This window comes from Salvelinus namaycush, unplaced genomic scaffold (genome assembly GCF_016432855.1).
Source record: "Salvelinus namaycush isolate Seneca unplaced genomic scaffold, SaNama_1.0 Scaffold677, whole genome shotgun sequence".
In the NCBI taxonomy this organism is placed as follows: domain Eukaryota; kingdom Metazoa; phylum Chordata; class Actinopteri; order Salmoniformes; family Salmonidae; genus Salvelinus; species Salvelinus namaycush.
Window position 1 is genome coordinate 9,168 of NW_024061394.1, and position 26,772 is coordinate 35,939.

At 46.0% G+C, this 26,772-nt stretch overlaps 2 protein-coding genes across 2 annotated transcripts in view; one reads left to right on the forward strand and one right to left on the reverse strand.

Annotated features, from left to right (window-relative positions):
* Positions 1–9,457: 9,457 nt before the first annotated feature.
* On the reverse strand, positions 9,458–19,256 carry LOC120042408 (dynein assembly factor 5, axonemal; the record flags this gene model as incomplete). The annotated part of the gene is made up of 6 exons (XM_038987242.1): positions 18,726–19,256; positions 18,083–18,267; positions 16,978–17,102; positions 16,373–16,491; positions 11,783–12,015; positions 9,458–9,676 (listed from the first exon to the last, which is right to left on the reverse strand). Coding segments are annotated over exons 1-6 (1,410 nt in total), but the record flags the coding sequence as incomplete, so codon positions are not given.
* A 776-nt stretch (positions 19,257–20,032) lies between these two features.
* The window catches only part of LOC120042409 (cAMP-dependent protein kinase type I-beta regulatory subunit-like), a gene marked incomplete at its 3' end in the record, with an annotated part of 51,723 nt that continues 44,983 nt past the window's right edge, over positions 20,033–26,772 (forward strand). Inside the window, exons 1-2 of the mRNA XM_038987243.1 lie at positions 20,033–20,133; positions 21,486–21,680. Of these exons, the coding sequence (XP_038843171.1) occupies positions 21,504–21,680 (177 nt within the window). The remainder of the gene's footprint in view (positions 20,134–21,485; positions 21,681–26,772) is intronic.

The window sequence follows — 26,772 nt, forward strand, 5'->3', positions numbered from 1 at the left end:
CTGATCTTTAACTACCCAGCCAGCACTGTACTGCTAACCCTGCTCTTTACATACCCAGCCAGGACTGTACTGCTAACCCTGATCTTTACATACCCAGCCAGGACTGTACTGCTAACCCTGATCTTTAACTACCCAGCCAGGACTGTACTGCTAACCCTGCTCTTTACATACCCAGCCAGACCTGTACTGCTAACCCTGCTCTTTACATACCCAGCCAGCACTGTACTGCTAACCCTGCTCTTTACATACCCAGCCAGCACTGTACTGCTAACCCTACTCTTTACATACCCAGCCAGCACTGTACTGCTAACCCTGCTCTTTACATACCCAGCCAGCACTGTACTGCTAACCCTGCTCTTTACATACCCAGCCAGCACTGTACTGCTAACCCTGCTCTTTACATACCCAGCCAGACCTGTACTGCTAACCCTGCTCTTTACATACCCAGCCAGACCTGTACTGCTAACCCTGATCTTTAACTACCCAGCCAGGACTGTACTGCTAACCCTACTCTTTACATACCCAGCCAGACCTGTACTGCTAACCCTGATCTTTAACTACCCAGCTAGCCAGCCAGGACTGTACTGCTAACCCTGATCTTTAACTAGCCAGCCAGGACTGTACTGTTAACCCTGATCTTTAACTACCCAGCCAGGACTGTACTGCTAACCCTGCTCTTTGCATACCCAGCCAGCACTGTACTGCTAACCCTGATCTTTAACTACCCAGCCAGGACTGTACTGCTAACCCTGATCTTTACATACCCAGCCAGGACTGTACTGCTAACCCTGATCTTTAACTAGCCAGCCAGGACTGTACTGCTAACCCTGATCTTTAACTACCCAGCCATGACTGTACTGCTAACCCTGATCTTTAACTACCCAGCTAGCCAGCCAGGACTGTACTGCTAACCCTGATCTTTAACTAGCCAGCCAGGACTGTACTGCTAACCCTGATCTTTAACTAGCCAGCCAGGACTGTACTGCTAACCCTGATCTTTAACTACCCAGCCATGACTGTACTGCTAACCCTGATCTTTACATACCCAGCTAGCCAGCCAGTACTGTACTGCTAACCCTGATCTTTACATACCCAGCTAGCCAGCCATGACTGTACTGCTAACCCTGATCTTTACATACCCAGCTAGCCAGCCAGTACTGTACTGCTAACCCTGATCTTTAACTACCCAGCTAGCCAGCCAGGACTGTACTGCTAACCCTGCTCTTTACATACCCAGCTAGCCAGCCAGGACTGTACTGCTAACCCTGCTCTTTACATACCCAGCTAGCCAGCCAGGACTGTACTGCTAACCCTGATCTTTAACTACCCAGCTAGCCAGCCAGGACTGTACTGCTAACCCTGATCTTTACATACCCAGCCAGGACTGTACTGCTAACCCTGATCTTTAACTAGCCAGCCAGGACTGTACTGCTAACCCTGATCTTTAACTACCCAGCCATGACTGTACTGCTACCCCTGATCTTTAACTACCCAGCCAGCACTGTACTGCTAACCCTGACTCTTTACATACCCAGCCAGCACTGTACTGCTAACCCTGCTCTTTACATACCCAGCCAGCACTGTACTGCTACCCTGCTCTTTAACTACCCAGCCAGCACTGTACTGCTAACCCTGCTCTTTACTAACCCAGGCCAGCCTGTACTGCTAACCCTGCTCTTTACATACCCAGCCAGGCCCTGTACTGCTAACCCTGCTCTTTACATACCCAGCCAGCACTGTACTGCTAACCCTGCTCTTTAAATACCCAGCCAGCACTGTACTGCCTAACCCTGCTCTTTACATACCCAGCCAGCACTGTACTGCTAACCCTGATCTTTAACTAACCCAGCAGGACCTGTACTGCTAACCCTGCTCTTTAACTACCCAAGCCAGCACGGTACTGCTAACCCCTGATCTTTACATACCAGCCAGCCGGTACTGCTAACCTGCTCTTTACATACCCAGCCAGCACGGTACTGCTAACCCTGCTCTTTACATACCCAGCCAGCACGGTACTGCTAACCCTGCTCTTTAACTACTCAGCCAGCACGGTACTGCTAACCCTGCTCTTTACATACCCAGCCAGCACGGTACTGCTAACCCTGCTCTTTACATACCCAGCCAGCACTGTACTGCTAACCCTGCTCTTTACATACCCAGCCAGCACTGTACTGCTAACCCTACTCTTTACATACCCAGCCAGCACTCTACTGCTAACCCTGCTCTTTACATACCCAGCCAGACCTGTACTGCTAACCCTGCTCTTTACATACCCAGCCAGCACGGTACTGCTAACCCTGCTCTTTACATACCCAGCCAGCACTGTACTGCTAACCCTGGTCTTTACATACCCAGCCAGCACTGTACTGCTAACCCTGCTCTTTACATACCCAGCCAGCACGGTACTGCTAACCCTGCTCTTTACATACCCAGCCAGCACTGTACTGCTAACCCTGCTCTTTACATACCCAGCCAGCACTGTACTGCTAACCCTGCTCTTTACATACCCAGCCAGCACGGTACTGCTAACCCTGCTCTTTACATACCCAGCCAGCACGGACTGCTAACCCTGCTCTCTATACCCAGCAGCACTGTGTACTGCTAACCCTGCTCTTTACATACCCAGCCAGCACGGTACTGCTAACCCCTGCTCTTTAACTACCCAGCCAGCACTGTACTGGCTAACCCTGCTCTTTACATACCCAGCCAGCACTGTACTGCTAACCCTGGTCTTTACATACCCCAGCCAGCACTGTACTGCTAACCCTGCTCTTTACATACCCAGCCAGCACTGTACTGCTAACCCTGGTCTTTACATACCCAGCCAGCACTGTACTGCTAACCCTGCTCTTTTACATACCCCAGCCAGGACTGTACTGCTAACCCTGATATTTACATACCCAGCCAGCACGGTACTGCTAACCCTGCTCTTAACTACCAGCCAGCACTGTACTGCTAACCCCTGCCAGCACCTGTACTGCTAACCCTGCTCTTTAACTACCCAGCCAGCACTGTACTGCTAACCCTGCTCTTTACATACCCAGCTACCCAGCCAGACCTGTACTGCTAACCCTGATCTTTAACTACCCAGCCAGCACTGTACTGCTAACCCTGATCTTTACATACCCAGCCAGCACTGTACTGCTAACCCTGCTCTTTACATACCCAGCCAGCACTGTACTGCTAACCCTACTCTTTACATACCCAGCCAGCACTGTACTGCTAACCCTGCTCTTTACATACCCAGCCAGCACTGTACTGCTAACCCTACTCTTTACATACCCAGCCAGCACTGTACTGCTAACCCTGCTCTTTAACTACCCAGCCAGCACTGTACTGCTAACCCTACTCTTTACATACCCAGCCAGCACTGTACTGCTAACCCTGCTCTTTACATACCCAGCCAGACCTGTACTGCTAACCCTGCTCTTTAACTACCCAGCCAGCACTGTACTGCTAACCCTGCTCTTTACATACCCAGCCAGCACTGTACTGCTAACCCTGCTCTTTAACTACCCAGCCAGACCTGTACTGCTAACCCTACTCTTTACATACCCAGCCAGCACTGTACTGCTAACCCTGCTCTTTACATACCCAGCCAGCACTGTACTGCTAACCCTGATCTTTAACTACCCAGCCAGACCTGTACTGCTAACCCTGCTCTTTAACTACCCAGCCAGCACGGTACTGCTAACCCTGATCTTTACATACCCAGCCAGCACGGTACTGCTAACCCTGCTCTTTACATACCCAGCCAGCACGGTACTGCTAACCCTGCTCTTTACATACCCAGCCAGCACGGTACTGCTAACCCTGCTCTTTAACTACTCAGCCAGCACGGTACTGCTAACCCTGCTCTTTACATACCCAGCCAGCACGGTACTGCTAACCCTGCTCTTTACATACCCAGCCAGCACTGTACTGCTAACCCTGCTCTTTACATACCCAGCCAGCACTGTACTGCTAACCCTACTCTTTACATACCCAGCCAGCACTCTACTGCTAACCCTGCTCTTTACATACCCAGCCAGACCTGTACTGCTAACCCTGCTCTTTACATACCCAGCCAGCACGGTACTGCTAACCCTGCTCTTTACATACCCAGCCAGCACTGTACTGCTAACCCTGGTCTTTACATACCCAGCCAGCACTGTACTGCTAACCCTGCTCTTTACATACCCAGCCAGCACGGTACTGCTAACCCTGCTCTTTACATACCCAGCCAGCACTGTACTGCTAACCCTGCTCTTTACATACCCAGCCAGCACTGTACTGCTAACCCTGCTCTTTACATACCCAGCCAGCACGGTACTGCTAACCCTGCTCTTTACATACCCAGCCAGCACGGTACTGCTAACCCTGCTCTTTATACCCAGCCAGCACTGTACTGCTAACCCTGCTCTTTACATACCCAGCCAGCACGGTACTGCTAACCCTGCTCTTTAACTACCCAGCCAGCACTGTACTGCTAACCCTGCTCTTTACATACCCAGCCAGCACTGTACTGCTAACCCTGGTCTTTACATACCCAGCCAGCACTGTACTGCTAACCCTGCTCTTTACATACCCAGCCAGCACTGTACTGCTAACCCTGGTCTTTACATACCCAGCCAGCACTGTACTGCTAACCCTGCTCTTTACATACCCAGCCAGGACTGTACTGCTAACCCTGATATTTACATACCCAGCCAGCACGGTACTGCTAACCCTGCTCTTTAACTACCCAGCCAGCACTGTACTGCTAACCCTGCTCTTTACATACCCAGCCAGACCTGTACTGCTAACCCTGCTCTTTACATACCCAGCCAGCACTGTACTGCTAACCCTGCTCTTTACATACCCAGCCAGCACTGTACTGCTAACCCTGCTCTTTACATACCCAGCCAGCACGGTACTGCTAACCCTGCTCTTTAACTACCCAGCCAGCACTGTACTGCTAACCCTGCTCTTTACATACCCAGCCAGGACTGTACTGCTAACCCTGATCTTTACATACCCAGCCAGGACTGTACTGCTAACCCTGCTCTTTACATACCCAGCCAGCACGGTACTGCTAACCCTGCTCTTTACATACCCAGCCAGACCTGTACTGCTAACCCTGCTCTTTACATACCCAGCCAGCACGGTACTGCTAACCCTGATCTTTAACTACCCAGCCAGCACTGTACTGCTAACCCTGCTCTTTACATACCCAGCCAGGACTGTACTGCTAACCCTGATCTTTACATACCCAGCCAGGACTGTACTGCTAACCCTGATCTTTAACTACCCAGCCAGGACTGTACTGCTAACCCTGCTCTTTACATACCCAGCCAGACCTGTACTGCTAACCCTGCTCTTTACATACCCAGCCAGCACTGTACTGCTAACCCTGCTCTTTACATACCCAGCCAGCACTGTACTGCTAACCCTACTCTTTACATACCCAGCCAGCACTGTACTGCTAACCCTGCTCTTTACATACCCAGCCAGCACTGTACTGCTAACCCTGCTCTTTACATACCCAGCCAGCACTGTACTGCTAACCCTGCTCTTTACATACCCAGCCAGACCTGTACTGCTAACCCTGCTCTTTACATACCCAGCCAGACCTGTACTGCTAACCCTGAATCTTTAACTACCCAGCCAGGACTGTACTGCTAACCCTACTCTTTACATACCCAGCCAGACCTGTACTGCTAACCCTGATCTTTAACTACCCAGCTAGCCAGCCAGGACTGTACTGCTAACCCTGATCTTTAACTAGCCAGCCAGGACTGTACTGTTAACCCTGATCTTTAACTACCCAGCCAGGACTGTACTGCTAACCCTGCTCTTTGCATACCCAGCCAGCACTGTACTGCTAACCCTGATCTTTAACTACCCAGCCAGGACTGTACTGCTAACCCTGATCTTTACATACCCAGCCAGGACTGTACTGCTAACCCTGATCTTTAACTAGCCAGCCAGGACTGTACTGCTAACCCTGATCTTTAACTACCCAGCCATGACTGTACTGCTAACCCTGATCTTTAACTACCCAGCTAGCCAGCCAGGACTGTACTGCTAACCCTGATCTTTAACTACCCAGCCATGACTGTACTGCTAACCCTGATCTTTACATACCCAGCTAGCCAGCCAGTACTGTACTGCTAACCCTGATCTTTACATACCCAGCTAGCCAGCCATGACTGTACTGCTAACCCTGATCTTTACATACCCAGCTAGCCAGCCAGTACTGTACTGCTAACCCTGATCTTTAACTACCCAGCTAGCCAGCCAGGACTGTACTGCTAACCCTGCTCTTTACATACCCAGCTAGCCAGCCAGGACTGTACTGCTAACCCTGCTCTTTACATACCCAGCTAGCCAGCCAGGACTGTACTGCTAACCCTGATCTTTAACTACCCAGCTAGCCAGCCAGGACTGTACTGCTAACCCTGATCTTTACATACCCAGCCAGGACTGTACTGCTAACCCTGATCTTTAACTAGCCAGCCAGGACTGTACTGCTAACCCTGATCTTTAACTACCCAGCCATGACTGTACTGCTAACCCTGATCTTTAACTACCCAGCTAGCCAGCCAGGACTGTACTGCTAACCCTGATCTTTAACTAGCCAGCCAGGACTGTACTGCTAACCCTGATCTTTAACTAGCCAGCCAGGACTGTACTGCTAACCCTGATCTTTAACTACCAGCCATGACTGTACTGCTAACCCTGATCTTTACATACCCAGCTAGCCAGCCAGTACTGTACTGCTAACCCTGATCTTTACATACCCAGCTAGCCAGCCATGACTGTACTGCTAACCCTGATCTTTACATACCCAGCTAGCCAGCCAGTACTGTACTGCTAACCCTGATCTTTAACTACCCAGCTAGCCAGCCAGGACTGTACTGCTAACCCTGCTCTTTACATACCCAGCTAGCCAGCCAGGACTGTACTGCTAACCCTGCTCTTTACATACCCAGCTAGCCAGCCAGGACTGTACTGCTAACCCTGATCTTTAACTACCCAGCTAGCCAGCCAGGACTGTACTGCTAACCCTGCTCTTTACATACCCAGCTAGCCAGCCAGGACTGTACTGCTAACCCTGATCTTTACATACCCAGCTAGCCAGCTAGGACTGTACTGCTAACCCTGCTCTTTACATACCCAGCTAGCCAGCCATGACTGTACTGCTAACCCTGCTCTTTACATACCCAGCTAGCCAGCCAGGACTGTACTGCTAACCCTGCTCTTTACATACCCAGCTAGCCAGCCAGGACTGTACTGTACTGCTTCCCTTCAGTACCCACAGAGACTAACTTCTGATGATCTTTATTGAGACAGACAGACCAGGGACCAAAAGGTCTGTCTCCATCTGTGTCCATCGTGCTCTGGCTTGACCCCTGCTAGAGGAGGGGTGGAGGAGGCTAGAGAGGGGGGATCCGTTTCCCCTCCTGTCTGTCTGTCACCGGGACCCTGACCCTCTTTGAAATGTTGGAATCTCAGTGCTTTAAAGGGGGTTGGGGGGCAGTGGTTGGTAACAGGGGGTGGGGGCTCTACTTTGCACTCTTCCACACACAGTGAGTGTTAATTTTTTTAAAAACGGGTTGCCCCCATGTGTCTTTTCTGAAATGACCAGGGGGGTGGGGGGGGGGGGGGACTGTGGAGTCAGCTAGGGGGGTCAACCCAGACACGCAGGGGTCAGGAGAAATTAGTATTTTATTATCATCATCATCCCCTCCAGAGGAAATTCTTCTGAGCCCCTCAGGGGTTGTTATGGGTACGGGTGACTCATTGCAGCCAGCAGTGTGAGTGCATGTGTGAAAATAGCCCCCTCCGAGCTTCGCAGCCAGAGAAATGTTATTTTAATATCAAAGGTAAACTAAATGTGGGACACCAGAGGAGAGGAAGGGGAGGAAAGAGCTGCTCTGGTCTTTTACTTTTCCTCTTTTTCCACTGAGACATTAGAGATGTTGTTCTCTCTCTCCTTTTATCTCTCCGTCTGTGTCTCTCTCTCCGTCTGTCTCTCTCTCCCCGTCTGTGCCTCTCTCTCTCTCTGTCTGTGTCTCTCTTTCTCTCTCTCTCTGTCTGTGTCTCTCTCTCTCCCCGTCTGTCTCTCTCTCTCTGTCTGTGTCTCTCTCTCTCTCCCTGTCTGTGTGTCTCTCTCTCTCCCTGTCTGTGTGTCTCTCTCTCTCCCTGTCTGTGTGTCTCTCTCTCTCCCCGTCTGTGTCTCTCTCTCTCCGTCTGTGTCTCTCTCTCTCTCTCTCCGTCTGTGTCTCTCTCTCTCTCTCTCTCTCTGTCTGTGTCTCTCTCTCTCTGTCTGTGTCTCTCTCTCTCTCTCTCCGTCTGTGTCTCTCTCTGTCTGTGTCTCTCTCTCTGTCTGTGTCTCTCTCTCGCTCTCTGTCTGTGTCTCTCTCTCTCTCCGTCTGTGTCTCTCTCTCTCTCTGTCTGTGTCTCTCTCTCTCTCTGTCTGTGTCTCTCTCGCCGTCTGTGTCTCTCTCTCTCCGTCTGTCTCTCTCTCTCCGTCTGTCTCTCTCTCTCTCCATCTGTGTCTCTCTCTCTCCGTCTGTGTCTCTCTCTCTCCGTCTGTGTCTCTCTCTCTCCGTCTGTGTCTCTCTCTCTCTGTCTGTGTCTCTCTCTCTCTCTCTCTCAGTCTGTGTCTCTCTCTGTCTGTGTCTCTCTATCTCTCCGTCTGTGTCTCTCTCTCTCTCTCTGTCTGTGTGTCTCTCTCTCTCTCTGTCTGTGTCTCTCTTCTCTCTCTGTCTGTGTGTCTCTCTCTCTCCGTCTGTCTCTCTCTGTCTGTGTCTCTCTGTCTGTGTCTCTCTTTCTCTCTCTCTCTCTCTCTGTCTGTGTCTCTCTCTCTCTCCCCATCTGTGTCTCTCTCTCTCTCTCTCTGTGTCTCTCTTTCTCTCTCTCTCTGTCTGTGTCTCTCTCTCTCTCCCCATCTGTGTCTCTCTCTCTCTCCCCATCTGTGTCTCTCTCTCTCTCCCCATCTGTGTCTCTCTCTCCGTCTGTGTCTCTCTCTCTCTCGTTGGGGGGGTGGGGGGTTACGAGAGGACTCTAGCAGTTGAAATTAAATGAAAGATTGGTGAAAACAACATGTGCCTTGCTCAGTGGCCGTTAGTGGAGTCAGTATTTTGTGATGTACTCAATGGTGAACCCCCTGACATCACAGCACAGTAATCCCTATAAAAGCTTTACAACAGTCCTGATAGAGAAAAATGCATCGTATCTTAATAACCTGTCACTGTAAACAATTTTAGGGTCAAAACTAAGTGCCTCAGAAAGGGTGCCGTTTCATCTCTCGGTCTATATGCCAACTTCACCTGACCTGACTGGAGACTCAAATATAACATAAGTTACCCCTAACCACAGACCATTCATGTGGATAATGATCTGATCCTGGACCAGTAGTTATGGCATTTACCTTTTCCCCCCAATTCCCAACCCATAGGTCATACCCATAGGTCAAGGGTCATAGACTCACCTGCTGGTACTCTTGGCAGACGTCTGGTTGGACCAGCGTATCAGCGATCTTCTGGAGGTGTGGTTTCAAGAGGTCCCCGGAGCAGCCCCCCAGCACGGCAGCCAGGACCATGAGGGGGGTGTGGGGGGAGGAGGAGGGGGTCTCCAAGTGGACCAGGAGTAGCTTGAGGAAGACCTCGGGGCTGACAAAGGTCCCCAGGAGCTTGGCAGATCTCAGACACTGCAGAGAGAGAGAGAGAGAGGATACTATAGTTTATGGAATGATTTGCCAATATTACAGAGTGTATTTCACGCCAATAAAGCACATTGAATTGATAGAGCAAAGATGAGCGAGAGAGCAGAGACCAATACCAGAGAGAAAGAGAGAATTCAACATAACAGAAGACCACGTAATTCATAATCCATTATCAGCCAGTGGATCAGAGGAACCATCAAATGCTTCCTCTTGGGGCAGGTGCATCCCAAGTCCTTAGGCCCAGCCCAGCCTAACTATCTCAGGCTATAAGACACATATATCACTATTCACTGCTGTCTATTCTAAGGCCAGCAGGTGTGTCCTCTCCTCTCATGACATGACCATCAAGATCAAGCCATTCACCACAGCAGCTCTGAAACATCTGTTTCTGGGTGGAAAGAATGTCAATGGAAATAGGCCATGAGCATGACAATAACGGAAATAACTTGAAGGAAGGAAGGCCATTAGTACTGTGAGCAGTCTACGGCTTGTTTCACAAAGACCTGTGAAGTGATGAACTGAAGTAGCCAACACACAGGTACTGTATACTGGACCTGTAGAGCAGATTTCTACCACCATCTTCTTTATTTAACAGTGATTTAACCTTTATTCATCCAGGTTAGTCTAAACAGAGATGTGTTTAACAAGAGAGACAAGATCAAAGAAAGAGCTCACCAGCTGCAATAGCAACACTATCATCCAACCATTAGGCCTACCACTATCATCCAACCATTAGACCTACCACTATCATCCAACCATTAGGCCTACCACTATCATCCAACCATTAGACCTACCACTATCATCCAATCATTAGGCCTACCACTATCATCCAACCATTAGACCTACCACTATCATCCAACCATTAGACCTACCACTATCATCCAACCATTAGACCTACCACTATCATCAAATCATTAGACCTACCACTATCATCCAACCATTAGACCTACCACTATCATCCAATCATTAGACCTATCACTATCATCCAACCATTAGACCTACCACTATCATCCAACCATTAGGCCTACCACTATCATCCAACCATTAGACCTACCACTATCATCCAACCATTAGGCCTACCACTATCATCCAACCATTAGACCTACCACTATCATCCAATCATTAGACCTACCACTATCATCCAATCATTAGGCCTACCACTATCATCCAACCACTATCATCCAACCATTAGACCTACCACTATCATCCAACCATTAGACCTACCACTATCATCCAATCATTAGACCTACCACTATCATCCAACCATTAGGCCTACCACTATCATCCAACCATTAGACCTACCACTATCATCCAACTATTAGACCTACCACTATCATCCAACTATTAGACCTACCACTATCATCCAACCATTAGGCCTACCACTATCATCCAACTATTAGACCTACCACTATCATCCAACCATTAGGCCTACCACTATCATCCAACCATTAGGCCTACCACTATCATCCAACCATTAGGCCTACCACTATCATCCAACCATTAGACCTACCACTATCATCCAACCATTAGGCCTACCACTACCATCCCACCACTATCATCCAACCATTAGGCCTACCACTATCATTCAACCATTAGGCCTACCACTATCATCCAACCATTAAGACTACCACTATCATCCAACCATTAGGCTTACCACTATCATTCAACCATTAGACCTACCACTATCATCCAACCATTAGGCCTACCACTTTCATCCAACCTTTAGGCCTACCACTATCATCCAACCATTAGGCCTACCACTATCATCCAACCATTAGGCCTACCACTATCATCCAACCATTAGGCCTACCACTAGCATCCAACCATTAGGCCTACCACTACCATCCAACCACTATCATCCAACCATTAGGCCTTCCACTATCATCCAACCACTATCATCCAACCATTAGGACTACCACTTCCTGACCTGACCACCCCCCCTAGGATGAGATAAAGGTCAGTGCTATCCAGAATCCTTGGGACATCCCTACCCTAAATCCTAACCTTAACCCCTACCTTAACCATTTACAACCCATTGGATTACATAGAACACGTAGTGATAGCATGTGTCTCTATGTCTCGACCACTCACGTTGGTGACCACGTCGCTCTCGGGGTCGTTGCAGGCGCGGTACAGCGTGGAGAGCAGCAGCTGCAGGTGCTGGGTGCAGTGGTCCTCAGCGTGCAGCAGCAGGGCATACAGCAGCTGGGCCGTCTTGACCCGCGTGCCCGCCACCCAGTCAACCACGTCGCGGGCCAGCGCCGGCAGCAGGTTGGACAGGTTCCTCACCACCAGCTCCCTGCAGCCCAGGCCCGGACGCGCCACTGGGAGGAGTAGAGAGGTGGTGGTGGGGGGGGGGGGGTTAGAAAGTGCAAGAAAATGCCTACATGCATTAGCCTACTAAAAAGCACACAAATGGACCAATTAAGATTTACATCTAAGGCTCCGTTTGCACCAATTATGGGCAAAAGATCTGATCTGAATGATTGGTTCAAAAGACCAATAATTTGGCAAAAGATCAGAATTGGGCAGCCTCTAAATCTACAAGTGCTAATAAGTTAACTGTGTTGTAACTGTGTTCTCCTATTTCTAACTGTGTAATAGAGACAGAACAACTGTTCCATAGCCCTCTGGCCCAGTTTTGCTGATGGAGCATTTTACAAGATTTCTTTTCAACAAAACACTTCAGTAGGCAAGAAGGGAACATCATTTGTTGGGTGTTTTCTGCTGTCACAGTGATACTGCGAGAGGACTGCATCTTACTCTACAGTCTAAGTCCCATTTTCCAGACATGTACTTTTTGGTTTTACGATTGAGATTTCCTCTCCGTGGGACTTGTCAGAGCAAGTGGAACACATTTTTAAATGAATAGCCTCCACATGCTTCTTCCCTCCCTCTCTCCCGCCTTCCCTCCCTCTCTCCCGCCTTCCCTCCCTCCCTCTCGCTTTCCTTCAGTAGCCAATGAGCAGGTCTCCCTCTCTTTCTATGTCTCTTTTGCAGGCTGCTAATGAGAGAGGAAGAGGGGAAGAGGGTGATCAATCCTACAGAATCACACAGGACAAGACAAGCCGTTTCTGGTTGTGTCCCAGTTGTCTGACACTGACCTGTTCAGACAGGAAGGGGGCCATGTTGGATTTATGACTGGCAGGGAGAGACTCAGCCAGTATCCATCAGCATTATCACTGTGTGGAGCTGGAGACTGACCCAGATCTGCACTACACAACCGGACGGTCATGTTCATTAGGCACCAAACGGATGAAAACTGACTAAAACAAAAAGGGACTATATGGATTGTCCAATAAGAAACAGTAATTTACCATTACCAGTTGCAAAACGTTTAATGTTGCATGCCCTAATGAACACCACCCAGGACACATACGGGTACCCAACACTTAGCCTACCTATGGGCAGCAACCAGGGTGATCACGTTCATGTTCACGTTCAAACTCATCCTTAGCCCCGGGCCTGGGTTATCTACCCTCGCCATCGCAGCAGCACCTTCCTACAGTATATATGAGGCAGCTACACTGTCATTATTACTGCAGCCTGCCTGTCAGACACTGGGTTAAAGCCACTGCACCTGCATAGTGGAACTTCCCTTTTAATAAACCCTTCATCATTGTAACCATCACCCGTTATTGAATTGTTATCATTAACTTAGTACCATGGATTAAATCAACGGACAGACATATAGGGTTGGGTAAAACATTAACAAGGTGAGATTAGGACAATGGAATCATTTATCCTTCATGCATACAGTCCATCCCATTGAAATTCAACCATCTTTTAAGAGGCGAGAGACCTGATTAAGATGCAGTGCCCACACTTCAACCACAGGTTGTTGCCTGGTCCCATATCTGTTTGTGTCGTCTTGACAACTCTTAGGGTCATTGTGTACGGTTACATGCACACAAAAATAGGATTATTGTGAAGTCAGATCAATATAATAGCTCCATTTAAATATTTACATGCTTTGCAAGAAGAACGATATCCCTAATAATCCTGTGAACATGGACACATCTGAAATCAGGCTACCCGATGGCACTCAGATAAACGCAGAAAATGGCTGCCATAACCAGTTTAATATATAATTATTAGTGTGCATGTAAACATACTCATTGTCACATCTTGACATAAACTGATCTGGGACCAGGCTAATGTGGTGAGTGCGTGTGACCGTCATAAAAACAAAGTGCCTTCCCAGTGTAGCCTATGTAAAATAAACTGAAATCAGGTCAGGAGGAAAACGGCAGGGTTGCTGCTGTAGATAAAGGCCTGCTGTCTGTCTTCACCTGCTGAGTGGGATGGAAAGTCAGACAGGACAGACAGACAGGACATCACCTCTCCTTCCTGAACCCAGCAGGGATATGAAGAGATGAAGGGCTTCCTCATTCTTCACTACAGTGCTGACAGACATTATTAATAGGTGGTAATAAGCACTTGGGGAGGCAACACATGCTGGGTGTTGTCCCTCCAATGGCCTGCCCTTCCAGCTTCTCACACAGGGGTGGGGTGGTGCGTGAATGGGGTAGTCGCGAGTGTGTGTTTGTGTGTGCCAGAAAGAGAAAGAGAGAGAGAAAGTGGGAGGCCATTGGAGGGGGAGGTGGGTACCAGCCCTGCAGAAAACCCCTCTAGTCTCCACCCAGCCTGCACACCACATCCACACGTTAGTCTTAGTAATGAGGGTGTTAGGGGGCAGAGTGCCGACAATAATCGGCTATTAGTCAAGCACTGTGTCATAGGAGAGCCTTGTATGATTGACGGAGCAGATCTAATGACACATAACCTGTAGAATACCTAACCCGCAGGCCAATAGAGATGAGTAATATATGGAGGCTTGGAACTCCACCATGACGAAGCACTCTTGGGGAAAAGGGTAAGCACAGTTGGTTTATGGTCGTAGCTCATACGTATTTCTTTTTTTTGTTCGGCCAAATCTAAAGGAATAATTCAAGGATTTGTATAAAAGTTGTCTGCTCAAAGACAGACAAGAAGGCAGTACTTCTTATTACAGAAAACTAATGTTATATAGAGTAAATAAATCATTTAAACCTAGTCCCAACAAAGCTATAAAAAAAAATACTGTTCCCTTCTTTCCCTTGATTCAAATATAATTAAGACCCCATGATGTGAATAACTGAATATTTAACGAGTCATGTATAAAAAAAATATTACAATTAAATCAATGCAAGACAAGAGCAAATGATCCCACGCACAGAGGTGCAGATGATGAGTTACTATAGCTTGGAATTCAAACTGACATGCTCCATTTCACCATGGTATCCGTTTGTATTTCAGGCTACACAGACAGGAATGTGAGAATCCTGCTATATTACAGCAAGCAGAAGTACAACTGAAGAAATTAAGCATATTGGGGATGGATAGATAGGCTTGATGGATCATTGACAGCACAGCATCCCTCCCCAGCCCCTACAGCCCTCTCTCCATGCCCAGACTGCTCTGACGTCAATCATCGATAGATACATCATGCCCTCAGAAGACAGTTATTCTTATTAATAAAGGCAGTTGAACCCCACGCTGCGTCTGACCTACTTTCAGAGGAAGGAGTACATAACTAGATCGGTGGAGAAGGAGGTGGCTGTACAGAGAAGGCCACAACAACAAATCCCACGGTTTACACTGGCTGATGTTCTTCAGGCTGTATCAATGCACCGATGAACTTTCTTCTTCATTATTGTAATCAAGACAACACACTGCATGGGACAGGAACTAACTAACCTTTCCTCAATGGGCTACATTTACTGAAGGCCTTGTACATTCACTGAAGGCCTTGTACATTCACCGAAAGCCTTGTACATTCACCGAAGGCCTTGTACATTCACCGAAGGCCTTGTACATTCACCGAAGGCCTTGTACATTCACCGAAGGCCTTGTACATTCACCGAAGGCCTTGTACATTCACCGAAGGCCTTGTACATTCACCGAAGGCCTTGTACATTCACTGAAGGCCTTGTACATTCACTGAAGGCCTTGTATCTCTCTGCAGGAGACAAAATCCAATATATTTCTTTGGTGCTTTGTTTTTCTTGTCTAGCCTTCTTTGTGTGAGAAACTTAACCCTGTAAATACTTTTTTTTTGGAACCAACCAAAGATCCTGTATTCACTTTCTATGTCAATTGAGCACCGCAATGGTACATTGTTGTTTCGGGCCTCCGAGTGGTGCAGTGGTCTAAGGCACTGCATCGCAATACTAGCTGTGCCACTAGAGATTCTGGGTTCGAGTCCAGGCTCTGTCATTGCCGGCCGCGACCGGGAGACCCATGGGGTGGCGCACAATTGGCCCAGCGTCGTCTGGGTTAGGGGAGGGTTTGACCGGCAGGGATGTCCTTGTACCATCGGGCACTAGCGACTCCTGTGGCGGACCGGGCCCAATGCACGCTGACACGGTCGTCAGATGTACGGTGTTTCCTCCGACACATTGGTGCAGCTGGCTTCCGGGTTAAGTGGGCATTCTGTCAAGAAGCAGTGCGGCTTGGTTGGGTTGTTTTTCGGAAGACACACGGCTCTTCACCTTCGCCTCTCCTGAGTCCGTATGGGAGTTGCAGCGATGAGACAAGACTGTAACTACCAATTGGATACCACAAAAAGGGGTAAAAAAATAAAATAACAAAATGGTACATTGTTTCATCTCTGCAGTAGTAGTGATGGAGTTCACTTACCTCCAGCAGGGTAGAGGTCAGGTGGGGTCAGGAGGAAGTCCATCTTGTCCTTCAGGTCATCCTCATTCTCCTGCTCCCACAGAGCGCCTGTCTGCCTCCACAGGTCAGCAGCTCGTTGACTGGAAGGGAGAGAGACAAATATAATGATAATGCATGTCCATCCCTGCCACGGCAGACCCAGGATTCAAACCCACGCCATAACCACGCAATGTACAAACAACACAAAAGCCCAGCCTTGTTGGCTGCTACTATTCCCTATGTCACACCAAACCTACTGTATAAGTAGGTATCTACAGTAATCTGCACAAGCAAACCGGATACAGTATGTATGTATTTGTGGCTGCATATTTCCTAGGTCTGAGTGAGTGAATGAGTGGTATCAAAGGCAGGGTGGTTAAGGACTGGGTCAGTCTTTTGAATTAAAGGCAGTCAATTCAGGAAGTAAACTCAAATTACAATTCAAAATTGGAAAAAACGGCATCTATTTTCAAGGAGTAGAAGCTATTTATTTGGAAAGTTTAAAACAAATTGAATTTTGAATTAAAATCTCTTCCTGAATTGACTGCCTTCAATTGGACTTGAGCCCAGCCCTGTACAATAGGTACCTAATCTCTGGGATGTCATCGCTGAGGCTGCTCAGTAGGAGGGGGATGAGCTTGTGGAAGTAGGAGTATCTGTCTCGCAGGTGGAGCAGCCAGTCACCAACAACCACAGTCACAGCTTTTCTCACCTGGAAGAGAGAGAAGTGGGATGAAACAAAAAAAAAAATCTTAAGTGAGGAAAACCCCTTGTATGGTACTGTAGTAACTAAGGGTTCTCAAAGTTTTTCACTCTGTGCCTCCCTTCCAGCATTGGGGAACATCCCGAGCCCCCCTGCGCCCGCACCACATCTATTTCTATGGACACAAGTACTGTTCATGACACAAACTGTTAACACCCCCCATGTTGGTGTAGAAAATGTTACAGGTTTAATGCTTATTTCCTACAATTATACACATTTTGTCATGGGGTGCAAAGAAAATGTTGCAGTTTTAAAGCAAATGTTCTTGCAATTCTAAACATTCTGCCATGTCTAATGTGTATTCATGTGATATTTGAGTGACAAAAAAATTACAACAATATCTATGGGCTAAAAAAGCGAAATAAAAAATGTTAGCTGACATGGGCTAGTTGATCTGGATATTTCTGACAAGTTATAAATAGCTCTAAGTTATGCAATGACTAACATGACAAGAGGAACTGATGACGCACTACCCAATATTTAAAATGTACCTTGTGCATTCTACTATTACAACTTTCAAGAGTAAGTTTAAAGCCGGGCTGAGTACGTTTAAAAAAAATCTAAATATATATATTTTTTTTTTATTGGGGGGGGGGGACCCCCGCCAACCCCTCACGTGCCCCACAGTTTGGGAACCACTGTAGTAACTGTTGGTGTAAAAGAAAAGCAGCCTTTATTAATGTTGGATTGATTAGATTGATCAGTTTGTTTATTTTGGTAAGACAAACATTTATACCACATTTATCTAACAAGGAAAATAATAATATAGATTAACTCAGTAATTACAGAATTAGTCTAATCATTAACACTAAATGTCATTAGGAGTATTTGAGAATTATCTGCCAGATTTGACAGAATGAGTCTAATAATCTAATCATTAACACTGTCACTAGGAATAGTTGATCTTTATCTGATTTGACAGAGCCAACCTGTGGTGAGTCGTCAAACAGCCTCTGTGCCAGGTGAGAGAGCACATCGTCCACGTTCTTCCCCGTGCCGTACTGGATGACCGCTCCAGTGGCCTCGATGGTGGACACACGCACACGGGAATGCTGATGGGAGATGGTCTGCATCAGGGGCTTGACCAGGCTCTCTGCCTGCATGTGGAAATGTTCTGGGGATAGAGAGAGAAGCATTTCAAACAAGATGAATGTAAGGTGACTGTCACTTCATGCCACAGTATACATTAGGGTATGATTTCCTGAATCTTATCAATAGATTCAATGGTTATACATGTATTCAGAGAGACCATACATAGCTAGCTCTGTAGGGCATGCATATCACAGAGAAACAAATGATTTTGTTATTGTCCCATTGTCTTTATTTCTATTAACTTAATTAATAATTCATATTTATATTAAATGACAACCTGGTAGAGCGTTGGAGTGTGTACAAAATAACTTATAGCCACAAAAAACAACCACTCTGACACAGCTTGGTCAGGTGTCCATGCAATGTGCAACCATGGCAACCCTATAAGATAAACTTTAGCTAACGCAGCTAGCTAGCTAACTAGTTAGCCTAATGTGTGGGCTAACAAGAATACACACAGTATATTCTCAACCATTTTACCTGGCACACTTTTTGCAAAATGAACAGTGCATTTGCAACTCTCCCTTTTGACGTCTGGGAAAGGGTCGACAATAGTTCTCTGTAATATCTTCATCATATCGTCGAGGTAGGGAGCTAGGTGCCTGCCACACACCTCCACTGTGAGAGTCAGAACCTCCACCATGGACAGCCTAAGTTCCTCCGCGGGTTCCAGGATCTCTTTCCCGCCGAGCCGCTGCGTCAAAGCGGGCATGAGATAAGGCAACGAATCCTCCGGTTGAGGAACACACCGAATAAAATCTCCAAGCATGTGTATGGCAGTCTCTCTGCATCTTTCCATAGGATCTGACAGGCATTTCAGGAGCGACTTCAGCAGACACGTGAAAACCTCCTGCAACACGCCGCTCGAAAGCCCTTTATCAATAGTTTCTCTTTTGATTGCTTCAAGCGCTCGTTTTCTTGTGGTTTTGCTGTCTTCGTTGAGACAGTTTAGATGTCGAGCAAGCGCTCTCAGAACCTCAGAAGCAGCACGTTCTTCTCCGGCCGCCATAGTTGTTGCCATTTTCACTGTTGCTATGGTAACGATCCGCGTTGAGACAAACATACTTGCTTTACGATAACTCTAATTCAAACCTTAAAACTTTATTGACAACTATCGCAGTTTCATGCAATGCAGTTGAAATGAATCTACATCTATGGAATAAAGATTTGACATAATGTATTTTTGTTACAGAGAGGAGTCATTGATGTGTATGTTGAATAGCATGATGAAATAGATATATCATATAATATAAATAGTATAACTTATAATATAACAATATAATAACTGTAGTATAACAGAGTTGGAATATGGTGCTTTAATATCACATTCTTCTTTAGGTTAGAATTATGATATTTTATTAAGTCTGTCAGTAACACAACTTGGCAGAGCCCAATGATGGACTTTGTATCACAGCCTCATAACTAAGCCTCATAACTAAAGGGCAGAAAATTGTAATTTGGTGCTTTCTCTGCATGAGCAGGTCAGGAGCAGGTCAGGTCTGTCAGTGTCATCTGTCAGAGAACCTTTTCTCTGTCTGATACTGCTGAGAAAAACAAACAAACACCTGCCCTCTTCTTATGAAACTGGTGTATTGAACATGACACGATGATGTGGAAATCCACATAAGGAACGCCACGGCACATAATTATTTAAACATTTCAAATGAGTAAAAGGATTGTAAGCTTGTTGCTGGCCTCGTGAGTTGCTTTGCGGCTGAATAAAAAGTGACAGATTGACGTCATTGAGACAGACGCAGAGCGAGCCCCAGCGAAAGAAGCAACCGAGCAGCGGCAATTGCAGCGGCAGAGCATCTTCTCTAGCTAGAGTAGCCTACCTTGCAAACAACATCCGTAGCCAAGAACCTCTGAGCATCCCCGGAAAATAACGGTAAGGAACTGAATGGCACAACGAATATCTTATCTGCCAAAACCTCAACGTGTTGACGTATTTATCAGCAAATGAAACTAGGCTTGAATATTGCTTTTTGTTTTGCCATGGTTGTGATTTGGTTGTCATCTTATGTGAGAGACATGAAAGATAGACTCGTGCCCGGAAACACTTAAACAGGTGCTCTAGTAATGCTACTTAGGAAACATTTGATTTTCACAGAAAATTATATAATAGCTAGCTTGCCAATTTTAAATGTTAGACATTGAGGCCAATGATAAGCTAGCTGCCTTACATGGAAATATGCAGGAAATATGGAGGTTATGGGTTTATGATAGCTAACTAACGTTATCCTACCTAGTTTTAGTTTTAAGCTTGCTAGCTAGCTATGTAGTAGCTAGTTTCAGAGGCTAGCTACAGTAACACATCAACCGTGATGGTTCCTTGTAATTTAAATAGCGGAAGTGAATTTGCGGAGGCTTTGTTTAGCTATCTTTGTCCCAAATCTGACTGTCTTTACATATTATTTCATGACAGGCTACCTTGTTGTCAGAAGCTATTACATAGTTTAAAAACCACATGATTTGAGAATGCATCCTTTATTTGACAGTGTTGCTGATGTGGGCTAGGCTATGTAAAGGTGTAAATAGATTGAGGTGACACTAAACAATATGCTCCTCTAGATAGTGTGACTGTAACTATATTGTAACTATGCATTACACCTGCAACAGGTACTGAAGTATGATTTGATCACGTCAAGGTATTGCTTTGATAATCTAGTAGGCTAAGTGTCTGTGGTCATCAACAAGCTGTATTAATTAATAGGCCTCTGTCTATTGTAGTTTGGAGATCCAGCCCCTATCACATTTAAAGAAAATGAAAACTGACCGAGACAGACACACAAACAACCAGGGGCTGATATTTCTCCTCATTCTGACAACCTCTTCTCTTCTCCCCTAATCTTCTTTCTCTCACTCTCACTCTCTTTTTTCTCTCTTTATATCTCTCTCTCTCCCCTTCTCTTCTCCTCTTCATCGTTTCCTCTTCTCACCTCCCCTCCACTCCTCCTCTTATCTCCTCCTCTCCTCTACTCAACTCTTCTCATCTTCTCCTCTTTTCCCTTCTCCCCTCCTCCTCTTTCCACCTCCCGTCTCCCCCTCCCCACCCCCTCTTCTCTCCTCTTCTCCCTGTGTCTGCTCTCTCCTCAACCTCCCCTGCTCTTCCCTCCCCTCCTCCTCTCCTCTTTCCACCTCTCTCACATCCTCCCCTCTCTTCTCCCCTCCTCTTCTTTCCTTCTCTTCTCCCTTCATCTTCTCTCTCCTCAACCACCCCTCCTCTCCCCCTCTCTGCAGATAAACCAGATAAATAACATGGCCACCTCCTCCTCCCCTAATCTGGAAGAAGACGAGAGTCTGAAGGGCTGTGAAGTGTTCGTGCAGAAGCACAACATCCAGCAGATCCTCAAAGAGTGCATTGTCAACCTGTGCATCGCCAAGCCTGAGCGTCCTATGAAATTCCTGCGGGAGCACTTTGAAAAGCTGGAGAAGGTTTGTGAATTTCCCTAAATCTCCCCTTATTTGCGACCTAAAGCTCCCTTGAAATTTTTACTGCATCTTCGTTCTTTGAAAATACATTTTTACCAACAATAACATTTGTTGTTTGTGACTATCTATTTAGTTTTTTCGTCTATAGTGTCATTGTGAATGTATGTCAGTAATGTTTTTGTTTTCTTATGTGTGAATCATTTCTGTTGAATTGCACTCTGCAGAAAAGCAAGGATTTGCTATCAATGTATTGACATGTAATACACAAATTAACTAGAAGGCATTGGAATTGAGCTGAGTAGAAGCTATTATTGTTGTTTCATTTCACTCACTTGGATCTATTTTCATTAATTGATAGTCTGTTACATCAGAATACATGAGAAAGGAGACTGTTATGCCCATGTTTTCTTGTCATATCCTCAGTATATTTGTAAATAGATAGCCTAGGGGTAGCCTAGCTGTCAGTTTCATGATAATACTACATTTGTCTAATTGAGCTTTCAACTCCACACAATGGTGGGGTACATTAGCTGAGGGCCTGGGAGCATTAGGGGCACAGAGACAGGGACAGTCTGTGCCCCATCCACAGACACACAGGCTGTGTTGTATGGACGTTGTCTATCCACAAGTGTCTGTGGGACAGACAGAGAGAATGACCTGTTAATGTCTGGTGCCTGGACTGACAGATTACGGAATAGAACTACAGAATGGTGTGAATTTCTCATGGGTTAGAGAAAAGAGGGGATAGAACAGGAAATAAAGGAGGGAATCTCTCTCTCTGAATGTATTAGCTTTGGCTGGCACCTCTGTAGCGAGATGCGTTTTAGATGAGCCCAGCTGGTGCGTATATTCAACCTCTGGAGCCCTCAGCCCTTGAAAGTACAGGGTCCTGTCAACTCTTTGATATGTTAGGATAGTTAGTTATTTATTTCACACACGCCATGTTGAGGATTCAGCAATGGCTGAAGTATAGGCTATGTTAAAGGGAAATGTAACCACAATTCTACTTCATATTCTTCATCTCCAGCACCACTCCAACATCAACATATGTGAAAGTGATGCGTTTCTATGTTTTGTAGTAATAAAGACAGAGGAAAATAAACCAATTAGTAAACACTTATCTCTATCTTTTTTTAAACATTTGCCTTTAAGGGAGCTTTTTTCCTATACAATAGAGTATCTTTATTTTTCCTAGAGGGAACTTTGGTTGTGGTGTTGCACTGTCGCCGTTCACTACATTTATGTCAAATTCGATTGACTTTATTCCCATGACTTTCTTTGTAGTAGATGTGTAGGCCAAGTGGTATTGGATTTGGTTAGAATACCCTGAATCTCAATCAGGTGTTTTCTTTATGACTGTTTTTCAGCTGTTGGTACGCTAAGTTTTAGCCTATTACGGAACTGTCCACAGAGAGGCCGGAGGTGTCATCTGATGTGTTTGAAAACAATGGGCTCTCAGAGAAATGAATAGACCACAGAGTTGTCTGGTACACTGAATGGTGGTAAACCCAATAGCCCATGGTGACTCCAGGTCTACAACAGAAGGAGTGATTGTGTGACCGGATCAGATACAGAAAGGGGATGAGGTAGGTGAGGACTGAGAAGTGAGCCTAGGGTTGGCTTTGCAGTCTACTCCCGTCAATGCAGCGTGTGTGTGTGTGCGTGAGTACGTTCGCGTCCGTAAGGGGTGATTATCCCAGTGTAAATTTATGGGAGTCATCTGATGATACTTTACTGTGTGTTGGTTCACACACCACTATCTGATGATTGACCCAGTTGCATTGTTAAGGCGATGCAGTGTGGAGTTCCTCAGTAGGGTCTAAACCCCTCAGACTTCTAAAAGGCTCAGTAGCCTTTATATTCCCTTCTAGTCATTTATCTGAGACGAGTCTTCCGCAGCAGCTTACAATAAACACATTGAATACATGGAACAACCAACACATGACTCAAGCACAGTAAGTAAACGCTTCTTCAATGCATGCTTTGGTTTTTACCCTAACACTACACAGCTGATTTAAATAATCAACTAATTATCTAGCTTTGATCATTTGAATCAGCTGTGTAGTGTAAGGACAAAAACCAAAACGTGGAGCCCTTGGGAACCCGAGGACCGAGTTTGGGAAACGCTCCTTTAAACCTAGTCCTGGACTAAAAAGCATGGTCAGGCTTAATCTGTGTCCAAGAAGCCAGTCCTTAGTGTTAGTTAGTCATAGTCACTGTGTTGGAATAGAGTGGTCGCTGGAACTCCGAGTTCAATTACACAATGGCTTTAAAAGAAGGCCTCGTTCTGGTCCAGAAATCACCATAGGTTTTTACTCTACAACGGCTGTAGCTGTAACTAATCCTGTGCATCCTCCATCCTTCTGTGTTGTGATATTATAGAGGATTACCCAGGCCAGGGAGCGTGCAGCACACAGCATGTGTCACAGGGATTGTAATCCAGCTCTTTCATTCATTTTACAGATTATTATGGTTGGCCTACCCACAGTTCTTTATGCTGGGCTTTTATGCGTGATAATTTACAGTTCAGAGGTGTGTGTTTGTGTATGTGCCTCTGTATGTGTGTGAGTGTGTGCACGGTACACGTGTGCGTATCTGCGTATATGCACGTGTGTGTGTGTGTGTGTGTGTGTGTGTGTGTGTGTGTGTGTCTCTGTGCGTACCTGTGTATGTGCACGTGTGTGTGTCTCTGTGCGTACCTGTGTATGTGCACATGTGTGTGTGTGTGTCTCTGTGAGTACCTGTGTATGTGCATGTGTGTGTGTCTCTGTGCGTACCTGTGTATGTGCACGTGTGTGTGTGTGTGTCTCTGTGAGTACCTGTGTATGTGCACGTGTGTGGGGGATGGTGCCCCTGTCCTAGCTGCAGTGCTAGCCCCAGCAGGTTTCTGTTGTCAAGGAGACCATGGAGCATAGTGTGAAACAGAGTGTTGCTAGTCTGGTAGGGCTGAATCTAGAGGGAGACAAAATGCTGCAGAGAGAGAGAGAGTGTAAAGTTAAAATGCTAATCGGATCACTTAGGCTTTACCATGACATGTGTATTGGAGATGCTGCCAAATGATATCGAATGCCTGTCCATTTTCTATCATGTTTACATGATCTTCACATATAATCTGAGTTTAGCCTATACGACATTATCTGTCATGACCTGGCTCAGATGCTTCTTTATGAGATGGTATATGATTCTGAAGGATCTTTGTCTTTGTTACATTAAGTAGTCCACAATGCTGTCCACATCCTTTAAGAACATGTAGCATACAATATGAATCCTCAATATGTCATGTTGTTACTGAAGCTCACTTCATTTCAAACACCACAGGCCTAATAATCAACCCCACTACAACAGTGTTGTATCATATTACTTAGCTAGCTAGCCCTCCTAGTATCATATTACTTAGCTAGCTAGCCGTCCTAGTATCATATTACTTAGCTAGCTAGCCCTCCTAGTATCATATTACTTAGCTAGCTAGCCCTCCTAGTATCATATTACTTAGCTAGCTAGACCTCCTAGTATCATATTACTTAGCTAGCTAGACCTCCTAGTATCATATTAATTAGCTAGCTAGACCTCCTAGTATCATATTACTTAGCTAGCTAGACCTCCTAGTATCATATTACTTAGCTAGCTAGCCCTCCTAGTATCATATTACTTAGCTAGCTAGCCCTCCTAGTATCATATTACTTAGCTAGCTAGCCCCCCTAGTCTCATATAACTTAGCTAGCTAGCCCTCCTAGTATCATATTACTTAGCTAGCTAGACCTAGTATCATATTACTTAGCTAGCTAGAGCTCCTAGTATCATATTACTTAGCTAGCTAGACCTCCTAGTATCATATTACTTAGCTAGCTAGCCCTCCTAGTCTCATATAACTTAGCTAGCTAGCCCCCCTAGTCTCATATAACTTAGCTAGCTAGCCCTCCTAGTCTCATATTACTTAGCTCAGTGTGTGTGTGTGTGTGTGTGTGTGTGTGTGTGTGTGTGAGAGAGAGAGAAATTGAGCAGCCTTTCCAATATTTCAGTGCAATATTGGTTAGACTGCTGAATTTCATCAGAAAACAATTAAAAAACTCACGCTAAAGACACAACCCGTCTGGCTGTAACTACTCTATGTGAAGTGACGTTGGTGTGTGTGTGTGTGTGTGTCGGGGGTGACACTATACTTGATTCTCTATTCATGTAGGGATGTGATGATGATGATGAATGTGTTTTGGATGTTCCTGTTGGTTAAGACGCTCTTCCTGAAACACATCAACTTTTGGGTCAGTGTTTTTAGGATTAAATCTTGCTCTGTGGTGTTCTGCTGTGAGGTGAACGAATCTGGAGTCTAGAGCTTGTTTTCCCTCTCTCTTTTCTCCCCTGTCTTTGTATGTGCTGTGATTCTCGATATTTTGGTTATTTTTTGTTTATTAAACAACTATTTGACCGACGGCGGTTCAGTTATTTGAATTCCATTTAGTTCGTTCTTTTTTCTGTGAGCTCAATGTGCACGTTACACCGTTTCTTTAGAGATAAATCAGATCCAGCCCGAACTGTGTGATGTAGAAGGGACTTGTAGTTTCCAACAGGCCAATATTCCACATAGTTTAGCGCATAAAATGTGGTAATTAACTACAATGACAATAATCCATTGCACATCTACTTGTCCGGTCTGTGTTTGTTTTATGCCTGCTACGGAAGAGACAGGAAAAAGTGATATAGAGAGCATCTGCTGCTTTGCGAGGTATCTCTACCTGAAAATACATGATCTAAGTGATTGATAGTTGGTATTCAGCAGTCATATAGTAAAGTATGCCTTATTTACTTTAAAGAACTACTAAAATAGTGATTGTTGACAGTCAGCATTGACAGCAGCTCTATAGAGATGAAATGACTTGGAATGAAATAATAAAGTCATCAAATAAACAAATGTAATATACACAACTGAATATTTTAGTAAAGTAATGTGAATGTCACGTCTGCTCCTGCTTCTCCCTCCGGCATACGACGTTGCCAGAGTACTAACCACCGGTCCTTGGATTCATCATTACGTACACCTGGCACTCATCATTACGTGCACCTGTGAATCATTATGATTCACACCTGGACTCCATTACCT